Raw genomic sequence first — 20,728 nt, forward strand, 5'->3', positions numbered from 1 at the left:
CTCCATTGAAATCTTCTAACCGGTTGAGAATTATTGTAAGTAGGCACCGTGAAAACAAATCTTTCTCTGTCTTTTTCTTGTAAGGGTATTGAAAAGAAACAGTCTTTTAAATCAATAACTATGAGAGGCCATCCTTTAGGTAACAGAGTAGGCAAAGGAATTCCAGATTGTAGAGAGCCCATTGGCTGAATTACTTTGTTAATTGCTCTAAGGTCTGTTACCATTCTCCATTTACCAGATTTCTTTTTAATAACAAATACAAGAGAATTCCTTGGGCTAGTAGATTCTTCAATATGCTGAGCATTTAACTGTTCTTCTACCAGCTCTTCTAAAGCCTGGAGTTTCTCTGTTGTTAAAGGCCATTGATGAACCAATACAGGCTTGTCTGTTAACCATTTTAAAGGTAGAGCTGTTGGTGTCTTTCAAAGATTATCAGTTTTTGTGCCCTGTTCTTGTATAATATGGATGGCTGGTGACCACTCATTAGAATAGTACCTTCTAATATTTCTCTCAGAAACATGTGCTAGTTTATGATTTATTTCTAAGGTTGGAGGGATGTTAATCTGAGTATTCCATTGTTGTAACAGTTCTTGACCCCACAGGCTCATAGCTATGTTAGCCACATATGGTTTTAATCTGCATCTCTGTCCTTCTGGGCCTATACATTCGAGCCATCTTGCACTCTGTTTCACTTGAGATAATGTTCCAGTTCCTAACAGTTGAACATTTACCACCTGAAGAGGCCAAGATGGATGCCAAAATTCTGGTGCAATTATGATAACATCAGCACCTATGTCTACCAGACCAGACAACAAAACACCATTTATTTTTATTGTTAATTTTGGTCTTTGTTCATTTACAGAAGTTTGCCAAAAAATTTCTTTATGATTTCTCCTGAATTTTCTGTTCTCTCTGTCTCAGTTGTTCCATTACTCTGAGAAGCCTGGTTTATTCCAATAGGCATTTGGTTATTTAACTGCTCTGAGTAGGGGTCTCCTCTACCATTGCAGGAAAGGTCTGAACTGGATTCACTGTAGGGGACTGCCTAAGGCCCCTCTGGGAGTTTCCCAAAGACTGAGGCAAAGTATTACCTTGTCTGTCCCTTGTTGATCTACATTCATTGGTCCAGTGTCTTCCCTTACCACACCTTCTACATACTCCAGAAGGAAGGGGGATTCTGTTGCCATTGTTCCTTGAAGAAACATTGTTTCTAGAAGTGCCCTGTTTACAGTCCCTTTTTAAATATCCTTGTTTTCCACATCCAAAACATCTGACATTCTTCAAACCTCTTGAAATTCCTTCTCCTACCCACATATTATCATGATCATGAGCCTCAACATTAACTCTAATCCACTCTTCCAAGGGTGCAGATCTTGCCTTTAATGGCCTGATTATTCTCTTGCATGCTGCATTTGCGTTCTCAAAAGCCAAATATTCAATTATTATCTGGCTAGGTTCTGAATTTGGGAACATTCTCTTTACTGCTGAAGTCAGTCTTTGTAAGAAATCTGTGAAAGATTCTTTTGGGCCCTTTATAACCTTTGTAAATGATTCAGTTTTCTTTCCTGTTTCCTCAACTCTGTCCCATGCATTCAAGGCTGCCATTCAACATAGAATTAGAGTTTGGATATCATATAAATTGCAGCATATTGGTCTTCTCTAACAAGCTGATCCTGGAAAACTTGTATACCTTTATCCCTACATTGTTTTGTTATGTTTTTAGCTTCCTCTTTGAACCACATTTGCCACTGGAGCTGCTGTCTGGGTTCCAGAACAGCCTGTGCCACCTCCCGCCAGTCTTGTGGTATAATCCTATTATAAGTTGACCAGGAGTTTAACATTTGCTTTACATATGGAGAATGCATGCCATAAGATACTATTGCATCCTTAAACCTTTGTAAGTCTAACGTTTCAATTGGAGTCCAAATATTTTGTTGTATGGTTACTGGATAAATTAAGGGTGATTGTGTGAAAACAGGCTTTCTTTCTGTAACCTTATAATCCAATCCTGAAACAACTTCACTGTTACTTTCTTCTGTCTGAATCTGAATTTCTCTATAATTCATTTTAACAGGTTTAACAGGTTTTTCTGAAATTTTTATCCTGGCACTTAAATTGACTATCTTTTTAAATAGTAAAATAAGGATAAGAAGATTAATAATGTACATAATTCGATCAACATTAATCTTCTCATATAGTTGTTCCATTATCAGACTGCCTAAAATTTCAAACAAAGCCCAATTTTCTTCCAATGTACACATAAAACCCATTTTTTTTAAAATGTGGGAAAAAATCTCTTTTAAATAGTTTCCTTTAAAATATCTGATATAAATGACTTACCAATTTTGCATAGAACAGTAGAAATCTGAGGGAATTTCAAAACAGCTACCTAGCATCCGAGGTGGGAATCCAGAGAGAGAGGGGGGGGGGGAGGGAGAGCAAGAAAGCAAGAAAGCATAGCCACGTTCTGGCTAAAAGCTTGAATCCAACCGCTTCAATGTTCCCGTTTGAGCCGAGTCGAGCCTGGGCTCTGGCTTTCTTAAGCTCTGACTGACCACGTGTGCTAACGTTTCAGCCAAAAGCAGCCTATTTGCAGTTGCTTGTAGCTACTGCAATTAGCAGTAGCTCCCACAGGCCTGAGTTGTTCATAGCACTGGCTTTTTAAGCAAGTAACTCCAGCTGTGGTGGTAACTGCTTCTAGCTAAGGCAGGTTGGGCCTGAGTCCTAAGCTAAGATAGTCCCGGGTTAGGCCCAAGCTAGGCCCGAGCTAGGGAGCCGGCCTGCCCAGGTGGGAAGCTGGACCCACTGCCAAGGCAAGCGGTTTTTTAATGAATTCTTGCCACGTTGGGTGCCAAATGTAGATGTAACCGGCTTGTTAAATAAGAAACACAGAACCAATTGCAGAGTTAAAAACCACGAGGTCAGAGCAAGAACGGAAAACCTTACCCTTCACTGCTTCTGCTGTCCTTCCTCTCCACAAGAGACCTACTTCTGTGTGTCCTGTCTTTTTTATAGACTTTCTGTTCTGTTTTCTCATTGGTTGTAAACCCAGCCACATGACCTCCTCATCACTGACTGTTTGTACAGACCTCCAGGTCTTTTATGGTTGGTATTGAGATTAAAGGTGTGTGTCTGCCATGCTGGCTGTGTCCTTGAACACACAGAGATCTACCTAGCTCTGCCTCCCAAGTGCTGGGATTAAAGGCATGCACCACTACCGCCCAGCTTCTGCTCTGGCTTGCTCTGACCATAGGGAACTTTATTAACATACAAATAAAATCACATTTCAATACAAATAAAATATCACTATAGGCAGGATGTATTATCACTCCTTGTTGTAAATATGAAGGCATCAAGTATTAAGCAGCTAAGATGACATGCTCACAGATGCACAGCCAATTGGTAGGACTATAAGCATAACTCTTCCATCAGCTCTATATTACATCACCTGCTCCAAATTAAACTATGTGATGGTTGTAACTACAGAGGTACTTTTGTGGTGACATTGAGATGGACCAATGACTGTAGAGGTCATTATTGAGTAAACCCTGAGGAGTGTGAATGGTGAAAAATAACCTGTTTTTAGCCATACTACCAAAAGAAAGCTGAGCTCATCAATACAATTCAATGAAGCTGAGTAGCCATTCAGTCTAGCCCTTTTCAGTTGAAATAACACTTGAACACTAATCTAGTATTTTGCACACACACACAATCCAGAGTTAATCAGGCAAACACAAGAAAGAGCACCCCCTACATGGGAGGAGACAGTCTAGAATGAATCTTGTTCTAGAATGGAGCACTTGTGCTGAGCCATGGACTCAAAGAGGAACTTGAGGCCTGACTTAGAGTTTTGATTGCTATGGTAAAACACTGTGACCAAAAGCAACTTGTGGAGGAAAGGGTTTATTTTAGCTTACAGGTCACAGTCCATCTTTGAAGAAGTAAGGTCAGGAACTCAAGAACTAGGATCAGAACGTGTGGAAGGATACTCTTGCTGGCTGGTAGCAGATGTGTGCTTAGCTAGCTTTCTTATCCAACCCAGGGTCACCTGTTCTTCATCAATTAACAGTCAAGACAATCATTACCCAGATGGACATGCCCACAGGCCCGTCTCATCTGGGAAGTCCCTCAACTGAGAGTCCTTCCTCAGGTGATTCTAGGCTACCTCACAATGACAGTTAAAGCAAACTAGGACATATAGGAAGGTAGAATTAGTCTAATACAATATTCTGCTTATTTGATGTGTCTCATGACATATGGAGACAAACAAATTGACCTCATGTACACGTGTGTGCTTTGTATATATGTATGTATGCATCCAAACCAGGATGAATGGCATATTTAAATATTTTATTTGCTTGGAGACAGGATTTCACTCCCTACATAACCCAGGCTGACCTCATGCCATCATCCCACCTCAGCTTCCAGAGTGCTGGTATTACAGGCACGTGCTACCACAGCAGGCTACAATTTAATTTGTTCACGATTCTAGCAGTCTCCAACTGGGCCTCTTGGTGCTGATCCCTGTCAGTCACCTTTCTCTTACAACCATCTTGAGGAAGGACTGGTGCATTCAGAGTTCTCACTGATGGAACATCAGATAAACAGCTTCTTCAGGTGGCATATGTGTGTTTAAAATGAGAAATGTGTTTCTCTCAAATGCTCTGTGAACATGTCGAAGCTTGGCAAAATGATTTGCAGGCCCCTTCAAATGCAATGAGCATGTTTTAGTGGCACATCATTTTCGTAAGTAACAAAAAGGTAAATCCAATTAACAGTGATTGGGTTTTATTATCCAGGTGGCTCTCCAGACTGCTTCCTGTGTGGAGGGAGGGACTGTCCCCACAGTCTCCTTGGTATTCTTCGGGTGTGTGTCTCATGATTCCTTTGGTTGTTTGCAACTCACCTATACTGATATATCACAAGGGCCTTGCTGTATCATGACGGTGGCTGTCACCCATTCCTGTAACACGTGTATGTCACAGGAAGGACCTGTCAGGAAACAGGGTATAACAGTTAAAAAGCTGTAAGTCAAGTAGTCCCAAAGTTGGAGTGGGCAGTTTGACTGAGCAGCTTGTGTGCCTGGCTAAGCAGTTAGCATAATGGCCTGTCCCTGATGGAGAGTCCCTAAAGGGCAGTAAGTAAAAGAGGTAACACTCAAAATTCATGTTTTAGAAAGATCCAGTGAATGCCTAGTGGGTGAGAGCCCAGTCTGGGGTCAGGACAGTGTGTGAGCCTGTTCACTTTTTCTGGGTGCCCATGGCATCCAGAAACAAATACAGCACCCAGAACTTTCCAAACAATTCCCCAATAACTTCTATGCAAATTTTGGTTGAATTTGTGTCTGGGACTGGCTTTATTTTCTCATTCTTTTGCTTCTGCTGGTCTTCAGATAGCCTCAAACTTTCCTTTTCTGTTTTGGAGTCCTGGGTTTCCTGATTTCCCTCTTAGGAAGAAAATGCCATTAATGTCTGTGCTAACAATGTTGGGAGCCTTGAAGAAAGAGGCTTGGAAGTGCCTCAACTTCCTATAAACCCCAAAGTAGACCATTTAAACAGAGAGGCCTTCATCCAGTCAGGCGATGGACTGCCATAGGGGAAACAGAAATGGCGGGTTTGGGTTTTAGGTGAGCCTGGAGATTCAAACCTTGCACTCTGTCTGTGTCAACTTCGACTATGCAACCATGTTCAGTAAACAGCACCCTCTAAAGGAAGCATGAGACTTCGGAAGGTGATTATTGTCCTGTTTCTAAAGAAACAACCACGCCAGGCGGTGGTGGCACACACCTTTAATCCCAGCACTCAGAAGGCAGAGGCAGGCGGATCTTTGTGAGTTGAGGCCAGTCTGGTCTACAGAGTGAGAGTCAGGACAGGCACAAAGTTACACAGAGAAACCCTGTCTTGAAAAAAAAGAAACAACCACATTGCTGAACCTTGCCCACCAAGTGGAAAGTGGGATTGAAACATGCTTGACTGCTGTAGGGTACTGAGGTCTTCAGCTTCGTTCAGCCGTCCCTCAGACTTTAGACAAGCCACTGCCTCATTTCCTGACAGGCTTCATCCATAGAAGAAGCACCTGCTGTGTAGGGTTGTAGCATTTAAAGAGATGAGCACTTAGAAGCTGGTAAGAAAGCAAAGGAAGATGGTTCTCCAAGTGTTGTTATGATGCATATTCTCACAGGCTCCTTGAGCTTGGGATTCACTGTCCTGAGTCTCCCCTGGTTCTCTGTGCAGAGACAGAGAGGTGAATTCCTAGAGTGGGTAAAAACTTAGATGCAAAAGCTAGGGATGGTACTTCTGGATATCAGGGCATCTGTCCTTCTGACAAACAAGTATAACATGATGACGTCATGTTGATGGGGCAGACATGTGACAAGGGTGGCAGCAAGAGCTGAGCTAGTATGATGTCACTCCCCTTTGGCACTTCATAAGCACAGCAGTGAATATTTGTGAGCACCTGCAATGTGCAAGTCCTGGAGGAACTGAAGGGATCTAGACCCAAAGTTTCTTCCCCCACGTGACTGTGGTCAGGTGCCAAGGAGACACTGTCCAAGGTGCTGCTCCTGCATCCAGATGGGAAACCCCAGTGTTGTTACCTAACAGATAGGCACCAGCTGCCCCAGGCATGGAGGGTAGTTCTGTCCATACCCTGCACCCTAGCCTGACAGGAGGTCATTTACACCTTGTTATGAGGTGATGTCATCCCCTAGGGTCCCTTTCAGTGTTGATACTATGAGAAAGGAAGAAACTTTGACCCCAGCCTGGCCAGCCTACCCTCACTGCCAAGTATCTGTTAGTCTCTCCAGGATGCCCTACCCACCACTTTTACAGTTAGTACCTCTGCCCCTATATCTATGACAGATAGCCAGTTCTTCATCTCACTGCAATCTAAACTCCCAAAATGAAAAACCAAAAAGGAGTAGGGGGCTAAGGAGTGGCTCAATGTAGGAATACTTGCTCTGCAAACAGGAGGATCTGCGTTCAGATCGCAGCACCCACATAAAAAGCTGAGCATGGCCACAAACATATCTGTATCCCCAGCTCTTACTGGGCAGAGACAGTAGGATCTCTGGGGCTTGCTGGCTACCAGTGTACATGGAAAATACCAAGCTCCAGGTTCAGTGAGAGACCCTGTCTCAAAGGAGTAAGACAGAGCGTGATAAAGGAGTATTCCTGACCTCCTCCTCCTCTTGCCTCTCTGTTTGCAGAGACACATGGACCCTAACACATGTGTGTACAAACACACAGCATAAATAGGTCACTGTTAGCATTCCCTAATTGCTTCCTGACTTTTGGGTTTTTCATGAAAGGATCAGCTTCTCACTCCTGTAGTGTGTGCCTTCTTCCTCCAGCTTACACACACACAAACCTTTGGTAGAGCCTTTGTGTTTGGAGTAAGAACTCATTTTCATTTACAAAGAACCACTCAATCTTAGAATTAGAATGTCATATCCTGGGACTCCATTAGCCAGAGCAGTTGAATCTTCTGTTGACTTCCACGACTGCTGAGTTTGCTTGGGATGCATGTAGATGAGTTATCATTGTGTTTTCATGTATAACTTTTCAAAATATCAGATCGGAATATTATTCAACCCACCAAAAGGAAAGAAATTCCAACACACACTTCAGCACAAATGAAACTCAGCAGGCTGTTTGCACAAAGAAATTCCCTATAGTTCAACATCTATAAAATAGTGAGTTGTCAAAACTATAAAAACAATAGAAAATTATAAATCCTATAGACTGAGAAAGAGGGAGAGGGAGCTGATTTTGCAGGACAGAAAGAGTCCTGAAGGTGGGCAGTGCTGGTGGCTATACAACAGTGTAACTGTATTCATTACAACTGTGATGTCTACCCCCCAATAGTAAAGCTGGCAAGATTTGTGGTTTTATGCTATCTTGGCACAATAAAAAAGATGAGAGCAACAAGTGCTATGAATATTGTTGCATAAGATGAAACTAAAATGATGTCTGAGTTAAACGGGCAGGACAAGGGAGATAGCTCAATGGTACAGCTCTAGTCTAGTCTACAACAAACAAACACACTAAATGTGGATATAAAGAAATGATGGATGATATACCATACTAGAGCTAGACATTGAAACAGTACTGCCCATTCAGAGCTCAGAATAAAGATGCCTCCAACTCTTGTATCTTCAACTCACTCCTCTTCACACATACACCCGTCCTAAACCTGGCATGTAAATTTCTGCCACACAATGGCCAGTCCACTGCAGTCCAAACCCTGTGGAATCTACATTCTCTGGATAGTGCCATGGGGTTTAATTCCAACACCCATAGATGTCCTGTGTGTATATCACCCGGCTTTAATCTACCAGCCTAACCCTGATGCTGTAGCTGCCTCTTGGAGTCCCTTTCAGCATCAAGCTTTGGGAAATTGGTTTGGGATGAGAACAGTGGTTGGAAGGACATGCAGCTGGATCTATTCTAGACCTCTTCCCAGTAGAGACTGAGCAGATTCTGTCTTCTCACCTGTCAATCACTATCAGCACACCAACCTTGCTTGACTCTGACTCTGTAGATACAGAGTACCATTCTTTCAGGAACCTGGGGTTCTGGCTGCTGAGGTAATGTCAGAGCTGTTGCCCTTCAAAGGTTTATTTCCTACTCTGTACTCTGCAAAATATTCTATGGATCTTAAGCACAGAAAGCCCTCCAAGTCGGAGTCAAGTTGGGTCCTTTCATTGCTTTCCCTGGATCAAAATGTCTTAAGTGTCTGATGTTTGAGATGGCAGTGATACCATTCAATGACAGCTAACATTTGTCAAAGATTTACCCTGTGCCAGGTGCTATTATAGAGGTCTTACATTCATGGTTCTATTTAACACTCCCAACACCTGAGGTTTATGCCTTATAGAGATGAAAGGAATTCCCTCTAAGCATAGGCATCCAGAGGGCCCTCAGGGACCAGAGAGTAGAAAGAGGGGACTAGTCACTGCTTCTCCTACTCAGCAGAGCAGAGTTTCTCAAACTGACAAGGAGGTATAGATCACGTGGCAACCATAAGAAGTCAAACTGATCTCAAGCCAAGGAGATGGCTCAGTGGGTTGAGTGCTTGCTGCACAAGCACCTGGACCTGAGTTCAGTCCTCAGTAGCTATGGTGGTGCATGACAGGCAGATCTCTGGAGCTCACTGGCCAAGACAGTCTACTTCCTGTCCCATGATAGACCCTGTTCCCCAAACACAAAACAAAACAAACAAAAGCAAAGCGGACAGTGCCAAAGAAGTGACACCTGAGGCTGACCTCTGCTCTCCATACAGTGCATGCACGCAAACACACACACACACACACACACACACACACACTCAAAAAGAAAAAAGAAGTCAAGTGTATCTCAGTAGGTCTTGAATGAAGCCTGAGATACAGTGTTTTTTTTCTCTTTCTTAAAGAGTGTGCAGTGCCTGTGGGGGCCAAAAGTGGGGGTCCTATCCTGTAGCTGAAAGTTTTTCTGTGTCCCAGCTGGCCAGCAGTCAGGACAAATCTCCCCCACTCACATCCCCCAAGTAAACACACAGAGGCTTAATATTATTTATACCTGCTCAGCCATTAGCTCAGGCTTACTACTGACTAGCTCTTACACTTAAATTAATCCATAATTCTTATCTATGTTTAACCATGTGGCTTGGTACCTTTTCTCAGTTCTGCCTTCACATCTTGCTCCCTCTGTGTCTGGCTGGTGACTCCTGACTCAGCCTTCCTCTTCCCAGCATTCACCTTATCTGCTTACCCCACCTATAGTTCCTTCCTGGCTACTGGCCAAACAGCTTTTTATCAACCAATCAGAGCAACACATATTCACAGCATATAGAACAACACTATCCCTTGGAACTGGAGTCATAGATGGTTGTGAGCCACCATGAAGGTGCTGAAAACTGAACCCCATCTTCCACAAAAGCAGCCCCAGGTGTAGTATTTCTATAATGGCCTCTGATTTGAAGACCAGGCTGCAAGTGGAGCCCCTTACTCCACCTGTAGTTTTTTCTTCCACTCCTGTGATGGAATTCACCCATCCTCCCACTCATTCACTGCCTGTATTTTGCAGAGTGGGTAATTTATAAAGAGCACCAGCCATAACATAAGAACCAGGTCTCAAGCCTGGTTCTGCACTTTCCTTCATGACCTAATGTCTTTGAGTCTAGCCATCCAGAGTGTCGGCTGAGAGTGAAACACACTGTATGGCATCTTTTTAATCAAATGAGGTAAAAACACAGCCAAGTGTATGCCCTGAAGCAAGATCATGGTGCATGGCCTCACAGTCTGAGGCCTTATTTTATGACTCTCTTATTTATGCATTCACTTCTGATTCTCATATGGTCACCGATAAACTGGCTTCAGCATTTACTTACATGTTACATACTGAAACAGGTATTTCTGTGTCCCTAGTGGTTGCAGCAATGGGCACCAGCAATCAACAAGAGATAGACTGACCTCTGAATAAGTTGTGATCATGTTAGTAGAAGGTGGAACTGGCTACACAGGTCCCAAAGATGAGCAATGGGAACGGCATAGAGAAAGACTGTTCTATAAAAATGTGTGTGTGTGTGTGTGTGTGTGTGTGTGTGTGTGTGTGTGTGTGTGTGTGTGGTGTAAGCCAGTGAGACTGGAATGGGGTAAAATGTCAGCAGATCACAAGCCGTTCATTATCTGGAGTGAACTAAATATGTAGGCAATTATTGACAGGAGCCTGGAAGGAGCAATCGGGAGAAATCGTCCCCAGCCAAATCCTGTCTCCTTTTTGAGTAGGAGCAGGGATTGGTTGACCAGAGTTTGAGCAGGCATTTTACAGAGAAGGGGCAGGCAGGGAGCTACAAGGTTCCCTTGGCAGATGGAGTAAGCAGTAGTCCCCCTCACCCCACCCATCCAGCCAATCCGGCAAGCTCACTCATCAAACACATAGGGCTTTGCTTTGAAAGGGGGCTTTATGCACAGGTTCCAGCCTGGAAAACCCCTGCCCGACCACTCTCCCCCTAAGATGTCATCTTTTGAGATGATTTCATGTGGAAGCACCGCTAAGTAAATTCGCTAAATGCCTATTCATTCCCATCAGATGGGGACCCGGTGAAGCGGGAAATGCGAAAATGGCCCCAGATACAGCCCTGAAAGATGCTTTCTGGGGTTGCCAAATGGAGCCACAGCAGGCTGACCCTGGGAGGCCTAAGACTTCCCAGAGGGGGCTCCTAGAGCTTGGCCTCAGCCCCTTCAGTCCTCCCACCTAAGATCCCAAGAGACCCTGTTTATTATTCCTGCTGCTGGAGACCCATTCAGAGGTTAACTTGTCCTTTTATTCATCAGGGTGACAATAATGAACTGTCGCAGAGTGTGGCAAAGGGTTTGGTAAATAAGAGCAGCTGAGGTGAGGAAATGTAGTGGGCCTCTGGATGGCTGGGAAAGACATTTTCTTTATAAGGACATTGCATTGCTGCTTAACCCAGCAGCAACTTGGAGGCCCTTTTTAGCATCAGGCCACAGGATCCTCAGAACCTTGGCCACCTTGCTTGTCAGTGTCCAGACACATGAAGACTGGTCTTTCAGGTCTATCCCTAGGATTCACCTCTGTGTACATTAGGAGAGTGCTGCATCCTTTATACGATAGATTTTTACCAGGCTGCAGATGCAGGAGGCTCTTCAGGCATCTGCCACTCCAGTAAGAGGCTGGGACATTGATCACACTTACTTTCACCTCAGTATCTCTTAACTGCTCCATCCTTTCCACTCAACTGGATTTATGAGTTAGTCAACATACACCATCCAATGAGTGGATGAGGGTTCAGAGTGGCTATTTGACAGAGTGGCAGATAGAGGGGTTGAGGGCTGAGGGTAGAACAGAACAAGTAAATGAAGTTTCTGCCCTGCCATCAACTCCCAAATACCTGGCAGCCGCTTCCCACGTCATTGACTGGGAGGGTTAATATTGCTTATAAATGTTCAGCCGATAGCTCAGGCTTATCACTAACTAGCTCTTACACGTAAATTAACTCATAATTCTTATCTATGTTAAACCACATAGCTTGGTACCTTTTCTCAGTGTGGCATTCTCATCTTGCTTCTGCTACTTCTGGCTGGTGTCTCCCAACTCTGCCCTTCCTCTTCCCATAATTCTCCTAGTCTGGTCACCTGGCCTATAGTTCCTGCCTGGCTACTGGCCAATTGGCAGTTTATTAAACTAATTTGAGTGACAAATCTTTCAGTGTACAAGAGCATTATCCCACAGCAAGACCAGGCAGCTGAGAGGTAGAAAGAACAGAGCAGTGTGCATTGAATGTGTACCTACTGTGTGCCCTTAAATCTACCCATCCTCCTGATGAAAATGCATGGTGAACCTATGGTGTGCTCGATGTGTTTAAATCTGAGCAGCTAGGAGGAAAGGAGTTGACAGAGGGCCACTGTTCAGAGGGTCTGGTGGCTTGTTTATCCTTTACACATGGCGTGGGCTGTGGCAGTGCAGCTGGAATTCACTTCCAGATCCTTTTCTTTCTGGAGCTTGCACATTTCTTTCTAAAACACTGTGCTGCTTCTCTTCAGTCCAGCAGGGCTAGAGAGGTAGCACAGTAGAAAAAGCATGTGTTGTTCAAACATGAGGACCTGAGTTCAAAACTCCAGAATCCACAGAAAGGCAGAAGCAGCAGTGACATCTGTAACCACAGCACTCCAACTGTGAGACAGCAGACAGAAGCAGGCAACTCCCTAGAAGCTAACAGGCTAGCCAAACTGGTGTGTGTAATGGTGAACTAGAGACCCTGACTCAAACAAGGTGGAAGGTGACGGTTCCTGCCCGCACCAACATTCACAGGCACATACAGAGAAGCAACACACCCCACATGTGCACCACATGCACATACAGAGAGTCCAACTCCATTGTGTTCTCATAGAGCCTCTTTCTTACCACCTCACCCAATCCGGCTGAGTAGTTAGCCCCTGCCCTCTAAGAAGCACTCCCTGCAAGCAGAGCAGCTTGGTGACAGAGGAGCTGTCACATCAGGACTATTACCTGTTTGGGTTTGTTCAGTGGAAGAGGCAACTGCATCTCTGGCAGATGGAGACCTGTGTGACTGCCTTTTAAAATACTGTCACAGCTGTATGCACAAGCTGATTAGCTGTGACGGCACTGTGAACGCCGAGATTGATGGTGATAAATTTGGGATAACAATGCTGGGAACAATGTCATCCATTTGCACGGCGCTTCATATTTTTTAAAGCTCTCTCAATCCACAGCCCAGTGGTTATCGAGCACTTGGATTCATTCACTGCTCACTGTGCACCAAAGACGTTGGTACTCAATCAGCTCATCTTGATTCCTGCATTCCTTCTTCATCATTCATTCATTCACCAGACATTAGTGTAGGTCCTACTGTGTGCCAAAAGTGACTCTCTCCTTGTGGACCTTATATTATAAGGTAACCAAGAGAGTGCTTTCAAATGGTGATAGATTAATCAAGTCAACATTGTGATGTGATAAAGGTGTGGTGGAGGAGGCAGGGGCTACTTTAAATGAAATGGCCAAAAAAAAAAAAAAAAACCTATGTGAATAAAAGACATTTGAAAGATCTAAATGATAAGAGCAGGCTAGAAATTAAGAGCTATAGAATGAAATGGCCTATGCACAGTAAGTGCAAAGGCCGTGAGGCTGATCTGTATATGACATTAGGTATACTGATGATTATGTTGGCCATGCCCAATGCTTAGCATAGATACCAAAGCATGTAAGACACAATTCTGTCCTCAGATTTCCTTGCATAGTGGAGTATGTGGAAGAGAGATGTACAAACTATCTGTGCAGGTTAGCTGTAACTATCAACTTGACAAAACCTAGGACCACCTGGGAAACAGTTGTAATGAAAGATCGCTTATATTGGGTTGGCCTGTGTCATATCTGAGGATTGGCATAGTCGGAATTAATTGATGTGGGAAGACCCAGCCCACTGTGTATGCCACCATTCACTGGGTGGGTGTGGGGAGGACCTGACCTGTATAACTGTGGAGAAATCAGGCTGAGCATGACAATCAGTCAAGACAGTGAATGAGCATGCATTCACTCCTCTATGCCCTCGACTATGGGTGTGGTGTGTCCAGCTGTCTCAAGCTGTTGATTGCAGTGAGGGACAATAACCAGGAATTATAAGCTAAAATAAACCCTTTCTCTCCATAAATTTCCCCTTTCTGGGATGTTAGAACACAGTAGCCAGAATGAAACTAGAACACAGCCTGTTCTCACATAATGTGGCAGGCCCAGGGACAGACCCACCTAGAGGCTGTATGGTATGGTCAGAACAGGAAAACAGTGAAATCTGTTTCCTAGGACCAAGAAGGGAGACAAGGCCCACCACCCCCAAGCTCTGCAGAGGACCCTGACTTTCTCTCCTGTTTGTTTCCACAGAACAAATGATCAGCTGGTGGCATTTCTCTCCCGATACCGAGATATGAATTTCCTAAAGTCACATGGCCGGGACAATGCAAGGTAATGCACTGGGCACCACAGGAATGGGAAGCTGTCACTGGGGCATTTCTTCTCGATTGATTTTACACAACCAGAGAAAAGTTGCCTGTGTGAGAGCTCAAGGATCCCTCTTGTTGGCCAAGGACAGAGAAGCAGATGCTTCTCGCAGGCTCAAAGCTTTTCTCCCAAGAAATCTTTTGAATTTATTCCTGTATGTGGATGCTTGTTTGGGTGCACGTGTATATGCAGATGCATGTGCACCTGTGTATGTATATGTGTGAGGGTGCACATGTGTCTGCAGGTATGTGTGCACTTGTGAAAGTATGGGGTGCACATGTATATGCAGGTGCACATGCACCTTCCTATGTATATGTATGGGGTGCACATGTGTATGCAGGTGCATGTGCACCTGTCTACATATATGTATGGGATGCACACATATATGCAGGTGCATGGGCACCTATCTATATATATATGTATGGGATGCACACATATATGCAGGTGCATGGGCACCTGTCTACATATATGTATGGGATGCACACATATATGCAGGTGCATGGGCACCAGTATGTGTGCACATGTAAAAGCCAGAGGACAGCCCCAAGCATCATTCCTCAGGTACCATCCACCATTTTATTTTTGGGACAGTCTCTCTCACATGGGTTCTGGGGATCAAACTCAGATCCTCATGCTTACACAGAAAACACTTTATGAGTTCATTTTTATTGTGGTGATCCTAGGAGATGAGTGGTCATGGTTAATTCTCATATTGTTGGTAGGCAGACTGAGGACTGCATCTAAATCATCCCCCCCCCCCCCGTCATTTAATCCTTGTGCCTATCACTCAAGAGCTGCTTACCTCATGCCAGCCACATTCCAGGTACTGCTCTAGCAGTCAACATCTTCAGACCCTCAAAGGATTTAATTTCCAGATGAAAGACTCATGATAGCATGAAGTTAAATCCAGAGGTCCAACCTTCCAGTCTGTGTCTTCCACACTTCCTCCCGCTGCTGGTATGGATAGAGACTGGAGGGATTCAGAACCCCCACCTCTCCCACTCGGAGTAAGCAAGGTCAAAAACTAGGAGTTTGGCTTGAGGAGATGGCTCAATCTGTAAAGTACTTACTTGTGTAACTTAACCTCTCTGAAGCCATTCCTTTGCCAGTAGAGCAACAGCAACAGTCCTATGTGGGTGGGATTAAATGAGATGCTGCCTGTGATGGTGACGAGGAGGAGGAGGATGTCATTGCCATGGTAAGCATAGAAATCAAAGACCTACTGGTAGGAATGTATCCCAGCTCTCTGTCCTGCATGTATGAGCACACCCTGTATGACCCAGGTACACCAGTGGTGGGTATAGAGTACCTACATGGCTCAGAGCAGCAGGACAGGTTCCTAGCACCTGCCTCTCAAACCATAAAACCCAAGTATCTCAGATCAAAATTGTTTACACATTCCTATATTCACTCTTTACATCCCAGCTGGGACTCTCTCATTTACATGAATTAAGGACAATATATTTTTAGTATTAATTTAGTAACAAAATGAATTGATGTGCCATTGCCTACAACTTACTTTTCTTTGTTAGTCAATCCTTCCCCTGATGTGTGAACTAGGCTCCCCACAGCCCATCCCCCATTGCCTCTACCCCAGTGGGCAGGGATGTTCCCTCCCTCACAAGTGCTGTGGCACAAAGAATTCTTTGGTGGTGAGTGTCGTAAGCCCACTTCAGGCTAACTTGTGGATGAGGAGAGTGACTGGAACAAGTTACACTGACTCCAGGCACGGCTGAATTGAGCAGCTCAAGCGACGGCACCAAGCCTTGAGGATTCATTCCATTTTCTTGAGTGTCGACTTGATTTTCTAGCTTTAGGTTGTGGCCGTTAACAACTCACTCACTGATTTTATCTTGCAAGCAAGGAAGATGAGATACAGAGGAATGTTGGACTCGCAGAATTAGGGCAGGGCTAGGACTCAAGCCCTACTGAGTGTGTCCCAAGAGGCCAATCCAACATTCCCACAGGGTGTTTGTCACCTCCCTGTGTGCCAGCCCTCCTTTGCTCCAGTGTGCCAAGTGATTTGTTTTTTAATCATCAGTTCTTTGAGAATTCTGCACAGTGTGTGTCTTAATTTTCTATTGCTGTGGTGAAACACCATGGCCAAAGTAACTTGGCGAGAAAAGGGTTCATTTGGCTTATGCTTCCACATTACTGTTCATCATCAAAGGCTGTTGGCACAGAAACTAAACAGGGCAAGAACATGGAGGTAAGAGCTGACTCAGAGGCCACGGAGGGGTGCTGCTCGCTGCCTTGCTCCTCATGGCTTGCTCAGCCTGCATTCTTGTAGCACCCAGGGCCACCAGCCCAGAGATGGCACCACTCGCAATGGGCTGGGCCCTTCCCCCATCAATCACTAATTAAGATTACCTACAGCCTAATCTTATGGAAGTATTTTCTCAATTGAGGTTCCCTCCTTTCACATGAGTCTAGCCTGTGTCAAATTGACATTAAAAACCAGCCTGCACAATGTGTTTGATTATATTCATCCTTTTTCCCAACTCCTCCCAGACCCATCCTCTTCCCTACACACCCTACTTTGAACCCTTTTTATTTTTAATCCTAAAACAAAAATATTTAAAACCATCAAAACTAACTTGTGATGCCCATGTATCCTGGGCACTGTGGCCTTCCACTGGAGCACTGGCTCCCACTCTCTCCTCCAGCAGCTATCAGTTGTCAGGAGCTTCTTAGCTGGAAGTTGGACTTCATGCCCACCTCCCCTCTCCATGATGGGATTGATCTGACTTGCGCTCTCACGGGTCTTGTGCATGCCGACACAACTGCTGTGAGGTCATGTGTGCTGCCCCAGTGTCCAGAAGACCGTGTTTCCTTATAGTCATCCACTGCCTCTGTCTCCAACAGTCTTTCTGTCCCCTCCTCGGGAACTGTCCCTGAGCCTGGGGAGAAGGTCTCATTTAATACTTTGTCATCTCTTATTTTCATCACCATGTCCAGTTGTGGGTCTCTGTTAGTTGCCATTGACTTCGACTAGAAGCTTCTCAGATGAGGGTTGAGATGTGCATTGCTTATGGGTATAGCCATCAGTCATTAGGAGTTGGTTTCATAGTAGGTCCTTTGAACGGAATAATAGTAGTAGATTCTCCGCCAGGCCTAATGACCTTGTAACCATATGGTTCATGGCCTGATAATGTGCTAAGGTGATGCTGGGGCAGCTACTCCACTTAACTGAGCCTCAGTCTTCTTCCCTTTGCAGAATAATATAGTCGGATGAGCTAGTCTCCAAAGTCCCATTCCACTCTGGGATGGCTTGTCTCTAGACTGACTCTTGTAAGAGCAGGCGACAAAAGCAGAGAGCTTGAGAGGCAGCAAGATTCGAGGAACAAAAGCAAATGGTGGGATGCAGCATAGGCTGCAGGGCACCTCGGCTTTTATTTCTATACAGAGCCTAACAGCCACCCTGACCCCTCTGTGCCTGTCTCCAGTTCTTAGCAGCTAATTTTGACTTTCAGTTCCCACTGTGAGGAGATGGCATAAAAGCAAACTTGTATTTTAATAGCTGCCAAAGTGCTCCTGACTGTTCTTGTAATTAAATGAACAGGAGTGCTGTGTTCCCTATTTCCCCTACTTTTCATCCAAACAATATAAGTGACCAGTGGGGTGACTGATGTGTGGTGCAGTCATCATTTCCTAGGGAGCATCAGCAGGGCCGAAGCTTGAGCCCTGAATAATGGAAATATCCCTGGGAGCTCCTTGCTTCTGCTCAGATGCAGTCCGCCAGAGTCTCGGTAGGTGTGTGGGGACAGGGAAGTAGAAAGGAAAAGCTAGCTCCCTCCAATACAATAGTTTCTTGTGGGATGTTTTCTGATCTGTGCAATTTCTCAGTCACCAAGAGCCTGGTGTTTGGGATGGGATGTAATGTAAACGGTAAGGCAAAAATGCTGGTATCAAAATGTCATCTCTGCTACATCCCAGCTGTGTGTCTCCAGCATTTAGCTCCAACTGGCCCTTGCCTCTGTGTATAGCAGGCAAATAGCAACAACAGGATGAATTGGCTCACAAAGCATAAGGAAGGCGCCAAGCTGGACACTTTGAATATGTTACCTCATTCCAACCTCTCTTGGTAGATGCTCTCCCATTGGAGGGAAGTATACAGCTGAGGACTAGACAATCACTTTATCTTACCCCAACCTCCAAGGTCCTAAGGCTTGATGCTGAAAGAGCTCCAGAATAAAATGTTTGCCATCCAGACTCTGAAGCCAGAAGACCAGAAGTCACCTCCCCACTTTCAGCACTCACTATGTGAGACCATCTGTAAACCACATCAATTATCTGTTTATCTGCTCCCTGGTCTGTAAAACTGGAGTGACAAGAATAATGTCAACCCTGTAGAATTTGATAGAATGTACTTAGTTTGCCAGGCATGATGGCGCAGGCCTGTAATACCAGCTACTTGGAAGGCTGAGGAAGGAAGATTGCGAGTTCAAGGCCAGTCTGGGAAACTTAGTGAAACCTCCACAAAGTAAAAGTTCTTAAAGGAGCCGTATGTGGCCAGTGAGACACTCAGTGAGTTAGAGTGCTTGGCTGTAAAAGCCTGGTGATCTGAGCTTGACCCCAAAACCGACGTAAGGTTTGGGGGAGAGAACCGACTCCACAGAGCTGCACTCTGTTCTCCACATGCACATCTTGCCCTGTGGAGACACGTGCATGTGTGTGTGCACACACACGGGGAAGGGAGGGGAGAGACAGATATAGAGACAGAGTAACGGAGAGACCAAGAAGAGGAGATAATACTTTTTTTTTTTTTAATGGCTGATGGTTCACTGGGTAAAGATACTTATTGCCAAGCTTGACCACCTGAATTCAATCCCCAGTAACCACATGGTAGAAGGAAAGAACCAATTTCTGCAAGTTGTTCTCTGCCCTCCACACGTGTACAATGGTATGTGAACACATACATATGAGCATACATACATGCACATGTACATACACAAATGAAATAAAGGTGTACATGCAGAAATATTGAAATGCACAAGTGAATAAAAGAGGGATAGAGAAGTACTCTGAGGCAGAGCACTTGGGAGCATGTGTAAGGCCCTGAGTTCCCTTCCCAGTGCTGCAGAAACAACGAAGGAGGCAAATTAACACAGCCTCTTGGGACAGCTGCTTTGAATAGGGAGCAAATGATGAGGATGATGGAGAGGCATATCAGAAGTGAGAGACCTATGACTCCAACTCTCAGGGAAGCTTCTAGAGTCTTCCCGGTGTCAGGTTGAGGCTGGGAGAGGGTCCAGCTCCAGATTGGAAGCAGCACAGGCTGCTCCCCGTTCGTCTCGTGTCTGGTCTCCACCTGCTGCAGGCAGCTTTCCCATGTGGGGTACCAGAATGACTCTGAGCAGCACCAGGTACTACTTCCCTTCTCTGACACTGAATTAATTCTCCAGCTCAAATCCCACTGGATGTGTAAACAGGCAAATGATTAACTTAAAGTTGGTAAGTCCACAGGGAGCCTGGCCAGGAGCCTCCTCCTGGTCGATCTGCTGTCTGGAGGTCCTTTGGTACCATCTTGCTTCTGCAGAGATGGGCTCCCTCCCCTGGTTGACACACAACACTCTAATGAAAGCACATAATTAATATTGCATTTTCAGTAGAAAAAGCAGATCACATTTCTACTTTCCTTCCCATATACCTGACTTGGTCATTTATCACACACATGGTGCCCTATGAGTTTCAGAGGCCATGTCACCTTAGAATTTTGTGTTATGCCCACCCTCACCCCTCACCCCCTGCACAGGACTTTTCATACATCCCCTCCCATTACACTGCTGTGCACCTTTCTGGTTTTTCATGACAATGTGAATACTCAGAAAATAGCCTAAAAAGAAGAAAATACATTCCCAGAATCACTGAGGAGTAGAACAGGATTTTCTTTTCTTTTTTTCTTTCTTTTTGTTGCATTTCTTTCTACATCCAAAACAATCTAGAAATGACAGGCATCACTCTGATAATGAAAACAGAAAGCAGCAGACACACTGTTTTTAAAAATACATGAAGGGGCTGGAAAGGGGCCTCCTAATCGTTAAGTGAAGTATTTGCCATAGAAGCACGAGGAGCAGCATGAGGGCCTGAATTTGGATCCCCAGCACCTGTGTGAAAAATCTGGATAAGTAGCCTCCACTGGCCATCACAGTGCTGGGGGAGGGGAGAATGTGGGAACAAGAGGATCCTTGTGCTCATCAGCCAGACAGTCTTCA

At 44.8% G+C, this 20,728-nt stretch overlaps 1 protein-coding gene across 1 annotated transcript in view; it reads left to right on the forward strand.

Moving 5' to 3' along the window:
- Xylt1 (xylosyltransferase 1) overlaps window positions 1–20,728 on the forward strand; it is a 296,256-nt gene that overhangs the window by 242,416 nt on the left and 33,112 nt on the right. Inside the window, exon 6 of the mRNA XM_036190272.1 lies at window positions 14,397–14,477. Within this exon, the coding sequence (XP_036046165.1) occupies window positions 14,397–14,477 (81 nt within the window). The remainder of the gene's footprint in view (window positions 1–14,396; window positions 14,478–20,728) is intronic.

The sequence above is a fragment of the Onychomys torridus genome, chromosome 1 (assembly GCF_903995425.1).
Source record: "Onychomys torridus chromosome 1, mOncTor1.1, whole genome shotgun sequence".
NCBI classification, from domain to species: Eukaryota; Metazoa; Chordata; class Mammalia; order Rodentia; family Cricetidae; genus Onychomys; species Onychomys torridus.